Below are 20,931 nucleotides of genomic sequence, written 5' to 3'. Positions count from 1 at the left end.
CCCATTCGGCAGAAGTGTTCCTTTAACTTCCTTCCAGATAGCCTTATAGCAGGAGTTTATTTAATAGCTTTTTGTTGTTGTTTAATTTCTTTTTTGGTATCTTAGCTATGTCTGTTTAACTTGGAGGTGGTATTTTAAAGGCATGGGAAGGGATAGAAATGAAGTGAAATCCATTGCTTTGGGAGGATCTCTTATTGTCAGTGCTTTAGCTTGTCCTGTCATGAAATGTATGTTGTTATTATGGAAATAGTAGTGGGATCCCATGAGCCCCCTTGAAGAAATGTGCTTTATGAATATAGTTTTTCCTTGTTAATGCAAAATCCAAGTTTACCAAGCAGATAAGTCATTTTGTGGGGGGATTCATTGCAAGGTTCCTTTAAGTAGTTTGGTTTTTTCAGTGCACTTAAAATACTCCATTTACAAAATTTAATAGATGATCAAGGTGCCAAGACCATAAGATTCATAGCATTGGAATTTTGCCTCGATAACAGCATAGTTGTCTTTGTCATGAAGGTAGTACATAGAAGTTGTGTTGAAAAGTTTTATTGACTTTGAATTAGGTAGATTGGAGTTTTCTTGTGGATGATGGGTACAGTATATTGAGCCTAGGATTTAGAGCCAGAAGGTGACACTTAACAAGTAGTATGACATTGGGCAAGGAATTTAGCCTCAATTTTCTTATCTACAGAAGAGGATAGTAATACTTATACAACCTACTTCCCAGGGCAGTTGTGTGGAAAATGTTTTGTAAGCTATAAAAACTATAAATGTGGGCTATTAAAGACAATGAGAATATGTTTGCCAACATCTTTGGGGTTCATCTCTGCAGTTTATTAATTTTCCTGTAATGATTATTTGGCCCAAAATTGCCATAAAGTATGAAAGTGTGTATGTATATATGCATATATATATACTTATATGTATGTGTGTATAAACCATAGAGACTTTCAGAATTTAGCTGATTTGAAATAGATAATTATTGAAGCATAAAAGCTTGAATAGGCTATCATAGAATCACAGAGTATCAGTACTGAAAGGGACCTATATCAGAGTTTAGCCATCTCATTTTATTGATAAGGAAACTGAGGCCTGGATGGGTTACACAGTTAGAGTTGTGTCTAGAACTCTTAACAGCCTCCAGTCTAGGACCTACTATGTCACACTGATTCCTTTTTATCTATTGGATAAAATGGGGTACACTGATATTATGTATAAATTTTTAAAAATGAAATGTACAACAGTTTCCTTTTTGAACTGGTCTTAGTTTCAGCCCATGTATTTTGGTTATAGGTCCTGTGGGAATGGCTGCTGCTGCTGCTGTGGCAACAGGAAAGAAGCGAAAACGACCCCATGTTTTTGAATCTAATCCTTCCATCCGGAAGAGGCAGCAGACCCGATTGCTAAGGTGAGACTCCTACTTTAGTGGACTTACCCTTATTAACATTGTAGTGGTTGTAGTAGTAATATTGTAGTTGATGATGATTTAGAAAGGTTATCAAGTTTCTCAAAGAATCAAAGTTTCTTGAAAGTAGGGTTTGTTTCCTTCATTACATTTGTATTCTAAATGCTTGGCACATAGTAAGCCCTTAATATAAATACTTTTTGATTGATTGATTAGACACTTTAAAGAACAGAAAGTTAAAATTCTCCATCAGCTTAAAACAATACATAACTAGTAAGCTAGAAGTATGGTCAGCTTTAGGAAAGCATTTAGATTAGTTTACTTAGAGGAAAAAAATCCAAATTCCCAGAAATGAGAAATGATTGGCTTAATGTAAGAGTGATGGAGAAAAACCTGGGAAGCAGAATGGATTGAAGAACAAAAATATAGTGTTGTTATTAAACAGGTCAGCATAATGAGCTTGGCTCTGGCTTATTTGACTTGGGCAAAGTTCTAGAATGTTATTTTAAAAGGATAGATAGTTATTGAACATCTAGAATAGCATGCAATGATCATAAAGAACAGCATAGTTTTTTAAAAGGCAAAAATAACCTAATTTCCTTTTTTTACTTAGTAAATCAGGAATTTTAGGCTGGTAAGTTAGAAAAATATTATTACAACAGTAGTAATGATAAGTTGGCATTTATATGGCCCTTTAAGGTTTGTGAAATATTTCATTTGAGCCTTATAACTACCTTTTAAGGTCAAGTCCACAAGCATTTATTAAACACGTACTGTGTCCAGGCACTGTCTTAAGTGCTGGGCATATGAAGAAATGCAAAGACATGGTCCCTGCCCTAATGGAGCTTACAGGGAAGACAACACGTAGACAACTAGGTAGATACAAGATGTAATATGTTATAGGGTACTGGAAGGGATTGTGAGAAGGGAAGGAATTGGTAGCTGGGAGGATGGAGAAAGGACTCCTGGAGTAGATGGGATTTGAACTGAGTCTTGAAGGAAATCAGGGAAAGTTAAGAGGTGGAGGTAGAGAGGGCAGAACATTCCAAAATGGAGGATATCAAAGGCAAAGATATAGAGATGGGAAATGGAGGGTTGTGTTTGAAGATCTAGGAGTATACAGACTGTTGTTGCTGGAGCACAGGGTACATGGACGAGAATAAAGTATGAAAAGACTGGAAAAGGGGACCAGGTTATGAAAAGCTTTAATGACAAACAAAGGGCATTATTGTCCCCATCTTACAGATGAAGAAACTGAGGCCAGGAAAGGTCAAGAGACTTATCTGAGATCACACAGCTGTCAACGTTAGAGGCAAGAATTGAGCCCAGGTTTTTCTGACTGCAAGTCCAGCCTTCTCTCCACTACACCAAGGTCCCTGTCGATAGCTAGCCTTAAGTACAAGGTAGAAAGATGTAGACCCAAGAGAGTAGTTAGTCAGCTTCAGAAATCATTGGATGACCAGACTCAAAGAGTTGTCGTAGTGATTATGGGTCAGCTTAAGGAGAATTGAGTGCATCGGGCATCTAGGTCCTGTGCTCACAGCCAGCCAGCTTCTCTGCTTCTCGGATTGAAGCATACATAGCATACTTATCATTTGCAAAGGATACACAGCTTGGAGGGATAGCGGATTCTCAGGGGAAAGAGTTAGAAATCAGAAAGATCTTACCAGGCCAGAACATTGGGCCAACTCTAATGAGATAAAATGTAATAAAGAGAAATGTAAAGTCTTATTTGAGTCAAAAAAGTCATTTGCACAAGTACAAGATGGGGGACACCTGGCTAGGGAGCAATTCGGGGGGGGGGGCGCGGGGTTTGTTTGGTTTGGTTTGTGGGTTTTTTGTGAGGCAATTGGGGTTAAGTGACTTGCCCAGGGTCACACAGCTAGTAAGTGTCAAGTGTCTGAGGTTGGATTTGAACTCAGGTACTCCTGACTCCAGGGCCAGTACTCTATCCACTGTGCTGCCTAGCTGCCCGCAATTCGGTTTTAAAGGGGAGAAAAGTCAGCTGGACATGATGGCCAAAAAGCAGAAGAGAGGGATGATGTCCAGCACTAGGGAGGGTGTGGTCCTGCTGGTCTCTGCTTGGGTCATCTAGACTATGCTGTTAATACCAAGGGCCACATTTTAGGAATGACATTGGTCAATAAGCTGGAAAACTTCTAGAAGAGTGACTGGGAAGCCAAAGGGTCAAGATCATATATTAGAGGATTAGTCAAAAGAACTAGAAATGTTTAGCATGTAGAAAAGACTTGGAGGAAGGGAGAAGAATCCCAGCTGTCTTAAAGTATTTGCAGAAGAGAGATTGGACTTATCCTGCTTAGCCCCAGAAGGCAGAGCTAGGAACAATGGGTAGAAGTCGTAAAGGGGCAGATCTGACTCTGGGTAAGGAGAACATGAATGTTCCTTGATTTTAATTTTTTTTAATAAGAATGTCATTTAATATAGATAGCTTAACAATTAGCTCTCCCCAAAGGTATAATGGCCTGTCTCAGGAGAAGTTCCTCCTCCCTGGAGGTCTTCAAGCAGAGGCTATAAAAACACTTCATCACTGTATTATATTGTAGAAGAGATATCTGTTCAGGGGTGAATTAGACTAGGTGACCTCCATAGTCCCTTCCCACTCTAAGATCGATGTGTTTTGTGGGAATACTAATATATTAATGCAAGGATAATCATCTAAGGGTCCTCTAGCTGACTGGAGAGGTTCCAGAAGAAAGTAACCAAGCTGATTTCAGGGTTTAGAAAATAGGCCTGAAAAGGAAATGCCAAAGAGATTGCAGTTACTTGTTTGGGAGGAGGCTGGGAAGGAATTAAATTGTCTGAAAGGATATTTTATATTAAATTTTTGTGAAGTATCAAGAGACTGTCATTCATCATAGGTGAAAACTGTATGAAAGAAAATAGGCTCATATTACAGTATGATATATTTATATTTGACCTTGGTTTAAAAAGTTCTTATGGTTATACTGTTAAGGGAAGCGCAGGGGTTTCCTTCCTTTGGAAAAATTGATACTCTGATTGGTGTAGACAAAATTAATTTAGATATAGCTTTATTCTGAGACAGGTGACTAAACTAGATAACTTTGAGGTCCAACTTGGAGATTGTGAGTCTATGGTTATGAATAGTGTATAAATGACAAAAAGTAATAATGATATCTCAATGGTGGAAACTGCTTCCAGCCTTGGTCATTGAATATTGAATTTGTAAATATCCATGATGGTTCTTTTTGTTGTTCAGTTGTTTTTCAGTCGTGTGTCTGACTCTTCGCGACCCTGTTTGGGGTTTTCTTGGCAGAGATACTGGAGTTGTTTGCTATTTCCTTCTCCAACTCATTTTTTACAGATGAGAAAACTGAGGCAGACAGAGTTAAGTGATTTCCCCAGGGTTACACAGCTAATAAGTGTGTGAGGCCAGATTTGAATTTAGGAAGATGAATCTTCCTGACTTCAGACCTGACACTATCCACTGTGCCACCTAGCTGCCGGTAGATGATTCTCCTAAGGTAACAATCTGCCATGCAGAAGAGAAGTGTTTAGTACGGTGTACTTGTACCATGTACTCTATGATTTGTATGATTTGAAATTCCTTTTCACACATAATTTATGATGAATATGAGGAAGTTAAAGAAGTAATAACATCATTCAAGAACTCCCACTACATACTCAAAAACTGTTTTGCACACATTTTCCTCCGGTTAGTTTTGTTCCAGACTAGATAGAACTACATCAGTAGCTTCATTGGAAGACAGAGTTAGGCAGAGGCCAGAGGCTGGTTAGTGGGAGATATCACAATCACAAGTCAGCAAATTGCAGTTGCAAATTTGAGTTGTGTCCTCACTGGGCAGGATTGAGGCCAGAGCTAATCACAAATCCACTTAGAGAACCAGACAAGCGGAGGAAGCCATTAAGCTGCATGGCGTGCGAACAGTGCCGAGCCCTAGATTTTCAGTAAAATGTCATTTGCTCAGAATGAAAAATACAAATAATCTCCACAGGATTTGAATTAAATGTTATAGTGAGGGCCTTTTGGGGCATAGAGTTCAAAGCACTTAATAATATTGTGTTTATTTTAGAGATTTAAGTAACATCCATTGGTGATATTCCTGAGTAAATATTTACCTGTGAGAACTAATCCAGGGCCTTTCGGCCTAGAAAGGAAGCTTCTGGAAATTCACAACATAAGACAATTCCTGACAAATGAAGGAGGATCTTTACATGTTAACTAAAACAAGTCACAAAAATATAACATGTGATTTTTGACCTAAATTAATTTACAGATTTAGTGCTATTCTAATCAAACTATCAAGAGGATACTTTATAGTGCTAGAAAATAGAATTTAACTGGAGGAACAAAAGGAAATAGTGAGAAAAAGCAAGAAGGAAAAGAGAATAGTCTTTGCAGACCTCAGATTATGCCATAAAGCAATAGTACTCAAACCTTATTGGCATTGGAGGAAAGAAAAAGTAAACCAGTGCAACAGACAAGATAAGGAAGAATCTGAATCAATTAAACTCAATAACTCAGTATTCAGCAAGCCTATGAATATACATCCCTTGGGGAAGTGTCCCTATTTGATAAGAACTAATGGAAAAATCAGAAAGCACTTTGATTTAAATTTGGTTTAGGCCAACTATTACACCATAAATCAAAATAGATACTTGACCAGATCAGATACTGTCAATTGGGCAAATAATCTTTCATCAAATATCTCTTGATAAGGGTCTGAGATCCAAGATAGATAGGGATCTAAAACACATATAAAACCAAGAACCATTCCCCAATGGATAAGTGGTCCAAGGGTATGAACAAATTGTTCTTAGAAGAGGAGTTGTAAACTAGTAACTTAGGAAAATTTTTTCTAAATCACTCATCATAAAAGAAATGCAAATATAAGCAAATATTAGATTCACCTCACACCCAGAAAATTGGCCAATCAATCAAATAACAGGTATTTATTATGTGTCAGGAGCTGTGCTAGGCACTAGAGATACAAAGACAAGAAAGCAACTAGCCCTCACTTTAAAGGAAGTTCCATTCCATCGAGAGACAACATGGACACAGAGTATGTGCAGAATAAATGCAAAGCAGTTAAATAAAATTTTTTAGTAAGGAATGGAGCTATAAAGGGTGTTGTCTGGAAAAGCATTAGGGTTTCTTTGAGGTAGAGGTCAGGAGGGAATGCATTCTAGGCTGGGAATGGCCACTATAATGGTGTGAAGGTGGAAGGTGGAAGATGGAGTACCCTTTGAGAGGAGAAGAGGGAAGTACAATTTGGCTGAACTGTAGTTTTCGAAAGGAGTAATGTATGATGAAGCTGGAAGGATAGGTTGGCCCAGGTTGTGGTTTGAAAACCAACAAAAGATTTTATATTTGATCCTCAAGGCCACTGGAGTTGATTAAGTAAGGAGTGACATAGATCTGTGCTTGAGGAAAATCACTTACGCATCTGTGTGGATGGTTGATTGAAGCAGGAAGAAACTTGTAAGGAAACCAGTGAGGAGGTCATTGCAATAGTCCAGATGAGAGGCTGAAGACTTGAACTAAGGTGATGGTTGTGGATGGGAGAGATGTTGTGGAGATAGAAACAGCCAGATTTGACAATTGATTGGCTTGAGGATGAGGCTCTGAGGATAAGGCCCACATTGCAAATCTATAAGATTGAACCAATGGCAGTGCCATGGAGAGAACATACTTTCTAGATTTCCTCCAGCAGTATCCTTTGTGCCCCCAAGAATCCACCAAAGTGGGAGCCTGTTGTCTAAACCGATGAATCTTGGGAGTCTCTCTCTCATAGCCTCTGCCCCTATAGCCTTCTCTTCAGTTGTCGTCAGGCTGATAAACGGCTGCTCCAGGACTTCTCGGCAGCCACCTCCTGTCTCTTCCTCCACAGATCTTGGCTGTAGGATCTCTCACGTGATCTGCCCCATCATTCCTGGAAGGACTGCCCCTTATTTCCTCTCCATAGGTTTCATAATCTGTTACTTAGAGCCAAGTGTTCAGTGGTCCTTCTCCCACTTCTCCTGTGCCATTTTCTGACAAGTCAGAATTCTCCTTTGCCTCCTTCGATCTACTTTCTTCTTCATTTTCGTGATGAAGCTCTTATTAGAAGCAGTATGTACTGCCAGATTGAAGTGAAGAAGATCTGAGTTCAAATCCTACCTCAGACACTAAATAGCTCTGTGGCCCTGAATGAGACCCTTAGTCTCTTTGGGCTCTAGGTCTTCATCTTGAAAAATGAGGGGTTGGACTTGAAGGCCTCTGAGGTCCCCTCCAGCTCTCAATCTATACTCCTAACGCCTTCCCTCCCACTTTAAAAAGGAGCCCGTCATTCTCCATAATAACCTGAAGAGTGGAGAAGCATTTCTCAAGCTCTTTTGCCTTTTCCTTTTACAAGGGTTTTTGACCTAGGGTCCATGACTGAGGCTTAATTTTTGTTGTTATTAGATATCTATGTCAGTATAGTCAGTTTCCTTTATAACACTGTATATTTTATGCACTTAAAAGCATTATTCTTAGAAGGGGTCTGTGGGCTTCATCAGGCTTCCAAGGGGGTCCCCAGTACAAAAAGGGTTAAGGACATCAGTCTACACCTTGAACAAGATCAGTCACTTGGTCCTGGCAGAAAGAGAAGCACTGCATACTCTGTGTGGGTCACAGCACAATTTTCCTTGTTCTTTGTACCTATTGGAAGGAAGAGCTTCAGTCCTGTGCTGTTTTTCATAGTGGCTTCCCTGGAGAACAGTGGCAACAAACTCCTTTTGGGGATCTTTAGCTTTTCTGTTGTTGTTCTCATTTTGTCAGTGCCTTATCCTCTCTTAGCGACTCAACAAGGATATCCATTTTAATTTCCCTTCTCTTACTAATCATTTAACTTGAGTTAACTTAGCATGAAACTTTAAAAAATCAACTTCCTTCTCCCATTCTCTGACTTTCTCCACTTCAAGTTTCCCAGATCTCCTCCTTGAATCACCCTCCTATTCCTCCTTTTCCTTTTGCCCCTTCTTTCCCTTTTCCTGTTCCTCCCTTTCCATTTCCCTTTTCTTCTATTCCTTCTCAGGTCTTTCTCTTTTCATCTTTCAACTTTTCTTTAGTTCATCCCAAATCTCCCCTCCCTAAATTTAATCTTTGACTTTTCCCTCCACAATTCTAGAACACTCTCCGAATCTATTTCATAATTTCTTTTCCCTCTCCTATTCCTTCCCTCTTTTATTTGAGTCCTTCTGTTCTGTTTCTTGCACAAATCTCCTCTTACTACAGTCTGAAGACAAAAAAGAGACATAAGGAGTGCGTACATGTTATGCCAGGAAGTTAGAGGCCAATGTTGAGTTCATTTCTTACATAGAGACCACATGTAGAAAGTTCATGGGTAAGAAGGTAGTCTCTAAAAAAATGTCAATAGCATTAGGAACAAAAATAAAGAAAATGCATGTTGGTACTGGTCAGAAAGACACCATTGTGTACACTGTGGTGCGATTTACTTTGTATCAAGACATACCCTCCTGATAGGCCATTACATTATATAAATGATCCAAGCACAGGCTTTCAGGAGAATGTTTGTATAGGTATTTGTACTAAACAGACTGCCAGACCTCACACTTTTTCAACAGCAGGGTTAATGTTAGAAGAAATCATGCCTAATCAGAGTGAATTGTCTCAGAGCAAAATGAAAATTAGTTGAGTGTGTGGGTTTATTGTTGACTCTTTCTTTGTGACATTACTGTAATCTATTTTGACCTCTCTTCTCCCTGTCTGATTCAGGAAACTTCGAGCTACCCTAGATGAATATACAACACGAGTGGGACAGCAAGCTATTGTCCTGTGTATCTCTCCCTCAAAACCCAACCCTGTTTTTAAAGTGTTTGGTGCAGCACCTTTGGAGAATGTGGTAAGGATTTGAAATGAATTGTGTATGTGTTTTCTTTCCTTTTAATAGAGCTTCATTTCAACAAGTTATTTAGCACTTGCTTGGGTAAGTGCTGAGGATATAAAGTTGATGAAGGACAGTCCTCCTCCTTGTAGAGAAGTTTATGTGCTAGAACGGGGAGTAAGCACTCTATCTACCCAGAGGCAGCCAGGTGGTGTAGTGGGTACAGCATTAGACCTTGGCTAAGGATAACTGGATTCAGTTCAAATCCTGCCTCAGAGCTTTGTGACCCTGGGCAAGTCATTGAATCATTCCACCTCAGTTTCTTCCTGAAAGAGTGGGAAGAACTGAGAGAACAAAGAATAATAGCTCACAATCAGGGAGTGCTTTACAGTTTACTAAGTGCTTTCCTTACAACCAGAAGTCTATGAGGTAGTTAGTGTAGATGTTATTCTTTGTTATGCAGGTGAGGATAACTGACTCACCCAGGGTTCCACAGTTAGATATTGGGTTGGAAATGTGATCTCAAAGGTCCTTGATGTCTTAGAGCACATGAGAGTATATTATGCCCATCCCCTCCTACAGGAAGTAGGTAGCATGTTTCATCACAAGTCTTCTGAAATCATGCTTGGTCATTGCATTTATCAGAGTTATTAAGTCTTTCAGAGTTGATTTCTTTATAATGTTGTTACTATATACATTTTTCTTTTAAGTAAAGATTAATCTGCAGCCCTGTGGCAAAATGGATAGAGGGATGGTCTGAGACTCAGGAGGACTTGAGTTCAAGTCATATCTCTGACTTATACTAAATTACCTTAAGTGCCCCCAGGCAACTCTCTTATGCTCCTAAGTTACAAAACAGTTGTCCATCTACATTGATAAAGGGATTTCCTTACTGTGAGTTCCCTACATCAATAAAATTATAAGTCTAGACCTCATTCTCCCCCACCCAACTCCCAAAAAGTTTCATTTCAAAAATAAAAGTATAGATACTCATTATTAAAATAACTACAAAATATTCATAGAGGGGTAGCTAGGTGACACAGTGGATAAAGCACCAGCCCTGGATGCATGAGGACCTGAGTTCAAATCCAGCCTCAGTCACTTGACACTTACTAGCTGTGTGACCCTGGGCAAGTCCCTTAACCCTCATTGCCCTGCAAAAAACAAAAAACAAAAAAAATATTCATATAGTTCCTGTGTGTATCTTGGAATCTCTTTATCAATTTAAATACAGTAATAAAGACAGAACTAAGTAATTTGAGAAATATTAATTGCTCATTCTAAACTGTTAATGCTACCTAATTCATTTACTTACTCAATGCAATACAAACTACCAAAGGATTACTTTATAGAGCTAAAAAAATAACAATGATATTTATCAGGGAAACAAAAGGTCAAAGATCTCAAAGGAAAAAAATGGGGAAAAAGTAGAATGGAGGAGCTTAGCAGTACCAGATCTCAAACGATTTAACATGGTAGTCATCAAAACAATTTGGTTCTGTTTAAAAAAATAATAGAGATTGATCGGTGGACCAGATTGGGTATACAACATCAAGAAGTAAATGAACTTGCTGGACAAATGTTCCTACCAATCTAAAAACCCCAGTTGGTGGGAGGTAAGGACTCATTTATTCCACAAAAATTGCTAGGAAATCTCAAAAGCAACCAGAAATTATTTAGACCAACAATTTACAATCATCTACCAGGATTAGCTTCAAATGGATACTTTTTGAGGGGATACATTCTTTAGATTAAAAAGCCATATCATAAAGAAATTAAAAGAACACAGAAGAAGTTAGTTACCTTTCAGTTTTGTGGAGGGGGAAGAGTTCATTACCAAACAAAGGACAGAGAACCAGAAGAGATAACAATTGACAGTTTTGCTTACATAAAATTAAGAGATGAAACACCTTAGAAGGAGTTTTCTCTGATAAAGGTCTCATTTCTTAGCTATGTAAAGAACTGATTGAAATTTATAAGAATAAGAGCTGTTCCCCAATTGACAAATGGTCAAAAGCTAGGAGACAAAAAAAGAAAAATGACAAATACTGGAGGGGCTTTAGGAAGACAGATACACTAATATACTTACTTTATTTTATTCATTCATTCATTCATTCATTCATTCATTCATTCATTTATTTATTTTTGGTGAGGCATTTGGGGTTAAGTGACTTGCCCAGGGTCACACAGCTAGTAAGTTGTCAAATGTCTGAGGCCGGATTTGAACCTGGGTCCTCCTGACTCCAAGGCCGGTGCTTTATCCACTGCACCACCTAGCCACTCCCACTAATATACTTTTTATGGTGCTGTGAATTGATACAACCATTCTGGAGGGGAAAATGGGACTATGCTTCCAAATTTACTAAACCGTGCATGTGTACCCTTTGACTCCTTGATACTACTGCTAGCCTTTAATGCCCCAAAGAGAGCAAAGAGTGAAGAAAGTCCATTTGGACAAAAAACCTTTATAACAGTTCTTTCTGTAGTAACAAAGAACTGGAAGCTAAGGGATCTATCCATCACTCGGGGAATGATGGAACTGATTATGTCATGTGAATGGAAGGGAATACTTTGGGGCCGTAAAAATTATGAAAGATGATTATGATTCCAAAGAAATATGGGAAGACTTCTGTGATCCAGTGCAAAATGAAGTAAGCAGAACCCGGGGAACAATTTATTCTATAATAACAACATTATAAAAACAAACAGCTTTGATAGACTTAAGAGCTCCAATCACTGTATTGACCAACCATGATTCTCAAGCAAGAGTTGGCAAACTTACAGCCTGTGTGCCAGATCCAGCCTGTTCCCTGAATGCTTTTTACATTTTTACTTAGCTTATGGATCATACAGAGAGAGGTGGTGGGTCGAATATTGCATCTGGGCTGTAGTTTACCCAATTCCTGTTCGGGGGGATCAGCAATGAAGAATGCCACCCACCTTCTGATAGATGATGGATTCAGTATGCAGAATGAGACATGTTTTTGGACATGGCCAATTGGAGGATTTGCTTTGCCTGATTTCGAGTTTGTTACAAGGATTCCCCCCACCCCCCTTTTCTTTTTTTAATGATGAAGCGGGGTGTAAGGAGGAGAGAAAATAAATGCCAGGTAATTGAAAAAAAAATAATTAGAAAATAAAGATCAGGAAAGTGAAAATAATTAAAATGAATTAAAAATTTAAAAACATTGCTATGGTAGAGGTTCTTGTGTGAGAGTTAAAATCTCTCCTGCAGATTCCTAAAGAATTGACCCAGAAGTTTGCTTTATGTTTTAAGTGATTTTTTTTCAAAGCTTTAGTTCTAAAACTAACTTTGCCTGGCTCATGTGGTGAAAATAGTTTTTCATTTACTTTCCAAGAAATAATTTGTGATTGAGTACTGATAATGACTAAGCATGCTCCCCACTTCTTGATGGAGAGGTGATGGACACAAAATGAAGATCAAGACATATACTTTTTTAAATATGGCCAATGCCAGAATTTGTTTTGCTTGACTACGTATATTTGTTTCCAGTGTTTTCTTCCCACCTAACCCCCAGCCCCTGCCCAGTTGGGAGAGAGAAAATAAATGCTTATTAATTTAAAAAAAATTTTGGAATGTTGATAGATTAACAATATACCCAGGTAAATATTACTTGAGGTTGAAAATTGTCACTGGAAGGCTACCACCAGATTTCTCTCACATTGAATGAAGTGATTTTTAAAAGTTTATAGTTAGGGGCAGCTAGGTGGTGCAGTGGATAGAGCACCAGCCCTGGAGTCAGGAGTGCCCGAGTTCAAATGTGGCCTCAGACACTTAACACTTACTAGCTGTGTGACCCTGGGCAAGTCACTTAACCCCAATTGCCTCACTTAAAAAGTTTATAGTTATTTCAAGTCAGTATTTTATATTCAAGCTATATTGCTATGAAATTGGCTTTGTGTTAGTTGGTGGTTTTGTTTATTTTTGTAAACCACCCTCCCTCTCTATTCTAAAATATTTGAAATTAACTTCTCAATTTCCACCCCAATAAGGTTTCCTCAAGAAAGAAGCAGGAGTGAATAAAATGAAAAGGGAGGGTAGCATGTGTTGGAAGTCTATTTCTACTTGAAAGAACATGCTACTGCTGATGCATATCAGGGGATTTAATATCTTCGTTTTGTCCAAATATGGAGACAGGACTGACAATTCCACACTCTTTTGCTTTATATATAATCTTCTTCTTCTTGTAAGGGTTTTCATACCCTTGCATTATTGCATTTGAACTTTTGGGGGTATAAATTTTAAAATGTTTAAAAAAAAAAGGAGCTGTTTTGTAGTTGTTCTCTTCTTTTGGGCTTGTGTTTTGAATGTCTCTCACCAATCACCAAAATAGCTTTTTATGGTGGGGTTCTTTGTTTATTTATTCTTCCAGCCTGCTTCCTGACTTTGGACTTTATGTTGGGGCCAGGCTCTGTGCACTTTGGGAGGGTATGTCTGGACTGATCTTGCTCTGCTCTCTTGGGTACTGAGTGTTGTATTATTCCAGGATCTCAGGGACATTTAAGACTAGAGACTTGCAAGCTTTCAGCGCTCCCAAAGTAGTCTGATCCAGGGCAAAGTCTGATTGTTCCCACCCTAATCTGAATTCCTGATATTGGTTTGGGTCTGAGCAACAAGTTTGTGGACTTCTCTTTAGAGTTCCAGTAGCCTGCTCCTAGACTTAGCCAGTATCAGGCAGCTGGAAAGCTCTGCTGGTTCAGAATAGACAAAACTGTAGATATCCCTTTGGTCTGAGATTTCTGGCCTCGTTTTTCTTCTGAAGGCTTAAGACTGGGCTAAAAGCTCATACTGAGACCCTGCTCCACTTCTTAGGCCCAGACCACACAGCTGTTACTTGCTTCTTGCCCAACACATAGTCTAGGTCCTACAACTGCTGTTCACTGTGAAATGCTACCCCTAGGCACAAGTCTTTTCTTCAGTCTGCCCTGAATCTATGACCCAGAACTTGCTAGTTAGTGACAGTTGTCCATTGGCACCTATTTCTGCACCCTACACAACTTTAGGCTCTTTTATGCTGGATCTTGGAGCAACTAGGTGGCATAGTGGGTAGAACACCAGCCTTGGAAACAGGAAGATCTGGGTTTAAATGTTCCTTCAGCCACTTATTAGCTATGTGACCCTGGGCAAGTCATTTAATCCCTATTTGCCTCAGTTTCTTATCTATAAAAGGGGAATGCATGGGAGAAGGAAATGGCAAACCACTCCAGTATCTTTGCCAAGAAAACCCCAAATGAAGTAGCAAAGGATTGGATACAACTTAATGGTAATAATATGCTGGGTCTGGTGCCTCATCTTGCCCTGGTGCATAGCCTTTTCCTGTGCAGTAATGCTCTATGTGGCATGCTGCTGGTTACACTCCATCGCTGGTGTCTCTGGACCTCAGTATCTGTCTCCCTATGTCAGCCTGGGCTGGAAAAGTGATTCATCATGACTTTTTCTTGAATGTCCTGATCTGAATTTGATTTTTGAAACCTGTTTAGAGAACTTATTGTCTCAGGTTTGGGGGTGTGGTGTGGAATGAATTTATTCTACTTCTTCCTGCTACTATACCATCTTCACAGAGAATTCTTTTTAAAAAGAAAGAGGATGAAGAAAAAAAACCCAGCAAAACTGATGAGTATGTTGAAAAAATCTGACAATGTATGCAATTTTTCAGGCTCTTGCATCCCCCAATTGTTTTATACGTGTCTTCCTTTGGTCCTAGTTTGTTCTTTGTAATTTTGTAGCATCGTGTTTTGTTTTGTTTTTTGGTGAGGCAATTGGGGTTAAGTGACTTGCCCAGGGTCACACAGCTAGTAAGTGTCAAGTGTCTGATGCTGGATTTGAATTCGGGTCCTCCTGAATCCAAGGCCAGTGCTTTATCCACTGCGCCACCTAGCTGCCCCCCCCAGCATTGTTTTTTAATGTCTTGTGATTCTTGTTTTTTTCCATTTGTATTTTATAGTCATTGGGGTTTTTTGATCTCTGCTTGCTTCAGTTCGTCAGTCCATCAGTTCATGTAAAACTTAGCATGTTTTTCTGTATTTGTTTTTTTTACCATTTCTTTTGGGGCAGGGGGCAGGGCAATGAGGGTTAAATGACTTGCCCAGGGTCACACAGCTAGTGTCAAGTGTCTGAGGCCGGATTTGAACTCAGGTCCTCCTGAATCCAGGGCCGGTGTTCTATCCACTGCTCCACCTAACTACCCCCATCATTTCTTATAGTACAATAATATTCCATTACAGTTATGGGTCACAATTTCTGTGCCCATGCTTCAATCAGTGGGCATCCATTTTGTTTCTAGTTTTTTGCCACCACAAAATTGCACAGACTCTTTGTCTGCATTCACACCATAGAGGTCTGTGTTTCTAAAAAGTCAGTGTTTGGCAGTTTGCTCTTTGGAACTGTTCCAGACATTGGCAAGCCATTTTTCCTGTTTGTATCTTCATCCGTTAAATGCAGATAATAAGATCTGCCTCAAAGGGGAACAGTGAAAATTAACTGAACTAACCATGATCCATAGATGATCATAAAAAAATACTTAACCAGAACTGATCTGGAACAAAGCTAGTAAAGGACAAATGTTAAAGTTGCAGTTGACCTGATGGATTTCTTTTGTTGGTGGCTTGCTGCCATAGAATACCTTGCTCTGATTTGACACTTTCCGCAAGCTATGCAGGAATAAGCCAGTAAGTGTTTTGTAAAGAGAAGAGGCAGGGAATCCAATCTTAGGTTGGCAGTGGTGAAGGAGTTTCTGTAGGTGGCACTCTTCCCTCAGTATCCGGTGGGGAGCAACTTGGTATAGTGAAGAATAGTGGAGAGTGTTGTTAGCCTGGAGACCTGCCTCTTACATTTCCTCCTTCTGTGTCCCTGGGCAAGTCACTTAACCCCTGGGAATTTGTTTCTTCATCTAAGGAATGGAGATGACACTTGCAGTGCTTTGTAAACTTTTAAGCACTTTTGAAGGTTAGTTATTTTAAATAATGATGAAAACCAGTGGCATAAATTGTGATGAAACATTTTAGCTGTGACTCGTTTTACAGGTGAGGAAATTATTTATGGTCATGTACACAAGACTGGTTCCCCAGTTAATAATAGTATTCTCTGTAATTATCCATTTAATTTAGTTACATTTTTTTGTCTCTCTTCCTTCTCTGCTATCTCTACCCCAAAGGAGACTAGTTGTTTCTAATACTGTTCTTCACTTCCTGTCTTAAGCATAGATGTAAAACAGTGACCATAAATTGCATCAGTTGTTGCAACATTTCCTCAGTGGGTGAAGTTTCACCCACTATTGAAGCCTCCCAGGCCACCAGTTATTGAAGATCTCATATCTCTACCACCATTGTGCTAATTGCTATGGATACTCAAAAGAACTATAAGACACTATCCTCTAGGAGATAAGTCATATAGGGTAGACAAAACATTTAAATAAGATGGCATATGATTTTGTCAATATCTAGATAAAAACTATAGGAGATAGAGACTAGACAGCAGCATGACTAGACTGGCCTTTTGAAAGAGGTGAGACTTAACCTGTCCTTCAAGGCTCAGTTTAAAATCTGAATAGGCATAGAGTATTCTAGACAAGAGGAATAGCCTAGCCTGAAACATGAAGGAAGAGTCACCATATTGTATGAGGAGGATAGCTAGGAGACAAGCTTGACTAGAATAGAGAAACATTATTGTAATAAAAGAAAATAAGATTTGAAAGGGACAAGGATTGGGGAAGAGCTTAAAGGTTGGATGGGCGAGGAGCTTAAATTTGATTCTCTAGGCAATAGAGAACCATTGAGTCCTTTTGAGTAGGAAAGTGACAAAAAAAGTAAAGTCAAAGTGGATAGAGCACTGGCCCTGAATTCAGAAGGACCTGAGTTCAAATCCAGCCTCAGACACTTGACACTTACAGCTTTGTGACCCTGGGTAAGTCACTTAACCCCCACTGCCCTGCAAAAAGAAAAAAGAAAGAAAGAAAAGAAAAAGAAAGTAAAGTCAAGAAAGTGAGCCAGCTGTTTTGGAAGGGGAAATTGTTATTTCAATATGGGGCATGTTTAATTTGAAATAAATTAGTCCTTTTGTGATACTATGAAAATGTAAACTAAAAATATCAAATCATAAATATTGAGACACTTTCTGAATTCTGCCCTAATGGATAATTCATGAAAACAAGCAAGTCAAAGAAAGTGCAGAAAAATGTTTCAGCAAAGGAAAACACAGTGGCTTTTCTTCCAGCTACCAGAAATGATGAGGTGATTCCCTGCGGGATTCCCTACCAGAATTTCTGTTTTGTAGCCCAAGACATTTTTGAGCAGCATGACATAGAAGCAGCTAGAGAACTGGTCTTGGAGTCAGGAAAATCTATTTTCAAGTCTCTCTGATGATTCATATTGGCTTTGTGACCTTGGGCAAGTCACTTAGCTTCTGATGGTTATGTTGGTCAAAGGAGTTTCCTGCACCAGTGAAATCACAGATCTCAACCAACACCACAAATCAGCTGAGCAGAATGTCTAAAAGAAATTCCCAGAAGTTTACTAACCCTCAAAATGACTGAAATGAATACAAAACAATGAGACAATAGTGGTAACACAATAGTTTGCTTTTTAAAAGATTGATGGTTGTTTCCAGCACAACAAAATCTAGTTTTATAATGATGTCATGCATTTTTATCACAATATCTGCTTAGTTACTTCTTTATTGATAATTATTTCATATCATTTTGAAGCTCTGAAGCAAGAACCTGGCCAGTTTTTCTGTAGACTGGAAAATAAACATCTCGTTGAATATAGCTTTCTAGAAAGGATCAAGAATAATCTAATCAAATTGCCATGGCAACACAAGCTGATTGCAATAGAATATCACAACATTTAAATTTTTTCTGCTTTCTTATTAGAAACAAGGATAAAACTCCTAGAGTCAGATCAGTTCCCCAAGTTTTTCTTCTGTTTTCCTTTCAACCCTAAATTGGTTTAGTGTGTCTAGAGCATTCTATTTCTTTTCTGATGATGAAGGAAAGTTGCTGCTATCTAACCACGGATAGTTTTGATTCTTTGTCAGGGGGTTGGAGAAAATATCTGTCTTCTAAATTCTTTGTAATAAAACATTCCTATGCTGCTCTCTTTTTTTTCCACTTTTCATTCCTTTATTCAAGTTTTCATAGTTTATACATGTACAATTGTGTAAAACATTACTATCTGATTGCTCTCAGCTAGTAAGAGCCAATCTGAGGACAATGGGGATAATTGTTTTCTGAACCTTGAAGTGAAAGTTTATTATGAGGGGCAGCTAGGTGATTTAGCTAGATTCAGCTGAATGACCCTGGGCAAGTCTAATAAATGTTAGGGTGAGCAAGTCACTTGCACTTTTTGCATGGTATTATCCTTAGACTGTCTATCCTATGCTGCTCTCTTAAGTCATCTGTGAGTGGCATGTCTTCTACAACATAATATCTGATCCCATCTTGTAATGTATCTATGAGCCTATGTCTCTTATTGTCTTTATGTTCCTCCATCCCCTTTTATGTTTCTTGAGAGATGGACAAACCCACTATTGTTTACTTTATGTTTGTTTACCTAGACTGTCTTATGCTAGAAATTTGTAAATACACAGTGAAGCTGCTTCTAAGAGACAAATTGCTGGTAGTACAAATGAAAAGAAGAAAAGGAGTCTCCAGTACTGTTTTCAAACTTTCAGTAGACAGAGGTTGATCCACTTTAATTCCACCACTAAGTGATGGTGAGCACCAGAGAGGAAGAGACTGTGGGCCCCAGGTCTCCTATTGCTTCTCTCTGTCACTGGTAGTGGCAAGTTTGGTCTTGAGCCACAGAGTGCATCATTACTGGCCATTATCTGCAGTTTATTCTTGATATACCACCCTGTTTCCTTCCAGTTTGAGGACTTGGGTTTGGATCTACTGCCTGAGTGGGAGTCTGACCATACCAGAAAACTAGTATCCAGTCAGGGCAGCAGCTTGATTGTGTTCATGAGACTTTTAGGGACATAAATATTTTTATATCTCTCACTTTTTTGGTGTGGAAAACGATGATAGTACTTTATTACTAAGTAAGGCTCCTTGGGTGGCAAAAGAAGACTATATTTGGAAATAAATGTGAGGTAAAGACAAAATGGCTTTGTTGCAAAGAATGCAAAAGTAAATTAAAACAAAATTGCTATAAAAATTCAAAAAGAATGGCATCAGATCATCACAAACCCAGGTGAATGGGGAAGGCACAGGATATGATGCCACTGTTCATATAACCACTGCTATTAAATTCAGGACCTTGTGTTTGGCTTGGGACTCCTTAGAAAAGAAATGAATGAAAACCGTTGGTTAAGTGTTTACTGTGTGCCAAGCACTGTGCTAAGTGCTGAGAATACAAGTGTAAAAGCTAGATAATCCTTCCCCTCAAGGACCTCTCACCCTAACGGGAAAGGCAACAAACACATATGGAGGAGTGGTGATCTGGAAGAGTTATGGCAAGTCTGGGGAGTCACAAAGAAACGATTCTGAAGGATCAGCAGTGTTGCCATCTAATATCTTTGCCACTAGCTCCTTCCCACCAGTGTTACCCATCATTTCATCAGCTTTTTAAACTTAATTTGGCCTCAGCATGATGATGTCTTTGGGGCCAGCGGGTATTTTTATAAAGTGTTTGTTCACTGGGCTCTGTCAAGGCTTAGGGAGGAGTCCCACCCACCTTCCTGTTGCCTAGCACTGAACTGTTCTTGTTGTTGGGCATCTTGTTTACCTGTGCCTCCTAATTCCCACAGGTGCGCAAGTACAAGAGCATGATCCTTGAAGACTTGGAATCAGCCTTAGCAGAACACGCCCCTGCGCCACAGGAGGTTAACTCGGAGCTGCCCCCTCTCACCATCGATGGAATTCCTGTCTCTGTGGACAAGATGACCCAGGTAAGGGGTGGGACATGTGGAGGAGACATAAAGAGACGCTACATAGAACACACTCCTGGTAACAGAGATATGGGTAGGCCTCTTATAACTCTTCTCAAACTTGTCTTTGTTAATACTGTAAATGAGAAGAAAATTGGATGGATGGTGAGGTCTTAGCAGCCATTCAGCAAAACTCTATTCTAGCTGTAAGAGAGAAAATAGAGTGGCAAAGAGTTGGGCTCTCAAAAATGAGATGCATGAGATTGACCAAAGATGAATGACTAGTGTGAGCCTCCTTTAGTTTTATCAGCATTTTTTCTTTCACCAGAAACTCTAACCTTTATTATAGGAAAGAATTAAGTTTAGGAAATCCTGTTAGTGTGTGGAACTTGAAGTAAGTTACCAACCCCAGTTGCCCCTGCCATCTTCCCAAACAACACTGCATTATTACCAAGAAAAGCTTCCCTCTTCCTATAAGCAGGGAGTGTGGGAAACTACTGAGCATCTGGTGTTGATTACTGTCTCCTTGAGCAGGCATGTCAGATATATGCCTAACCCAGCTCAGTAACTCCACCTATATTTCCCAAATCATTATTACTACTTCCATTTTCTTTTATTTTAAAAACTCATTAAAAGCCAAAGTTCCCCTTTTGCAGCAACTTTCCCTTATTCTGCTATTCCTATGATGTCCCAGAATTCTCGCCTGGGGTCTGAGATTGGTCTTGGATCTAGGTTCAGTCGAAACTCATATGGGGCCGCACCAATGACGTCAT

General features: G+C 39.2%; 1 protein-coding gene across 1 annotated transcript in view; it reads left to right on the top strand.

Moving 5' to 3' along the window:
- Nucleotides 1-20,931, top strand: part of NRF1 (nuclear respiratory factor 1) — a 152,167-nt gene that overhangs the window by 54,281 nt on the left and 76,955 nt on the right. The window contains exons 3-5 of the mRNA XM_043969200.1: nt 1,291-1,405; nt 9,162-9,288; nt 20,039-20,179. Of these exons, the coding sequence (XP_043825135.1) occupies nt 1,291-1,405; nt 9,162-9,288; nt 20,039-20,179 (383 nt within the window). The remainder of the gene's footprint in view (nt 1-1,290; nt 1,406-9,161; nt 9,289-20,038; nt 20,180-20,931) is intronic.

The sequence above is a fragment of the Dromiciops gliroides genome, chromosome 5 (assembly GCF_019393635.1).
Source record: "Dromiciops gliroides isolate mDroGli1 chromosome 5, mDroGli1.pri, whole genome shotgun sequence".
NCBI classification, from domain to species: Eukaryota; Metazoa; Chordata; class Mammalia; order Microbiotheria; family Microbiotheriidae; genus Dromiciops; species Dromiciops gliroides.
This window is presented reverse-complemented; position numbering and strand designations above follow the sequence as displayed.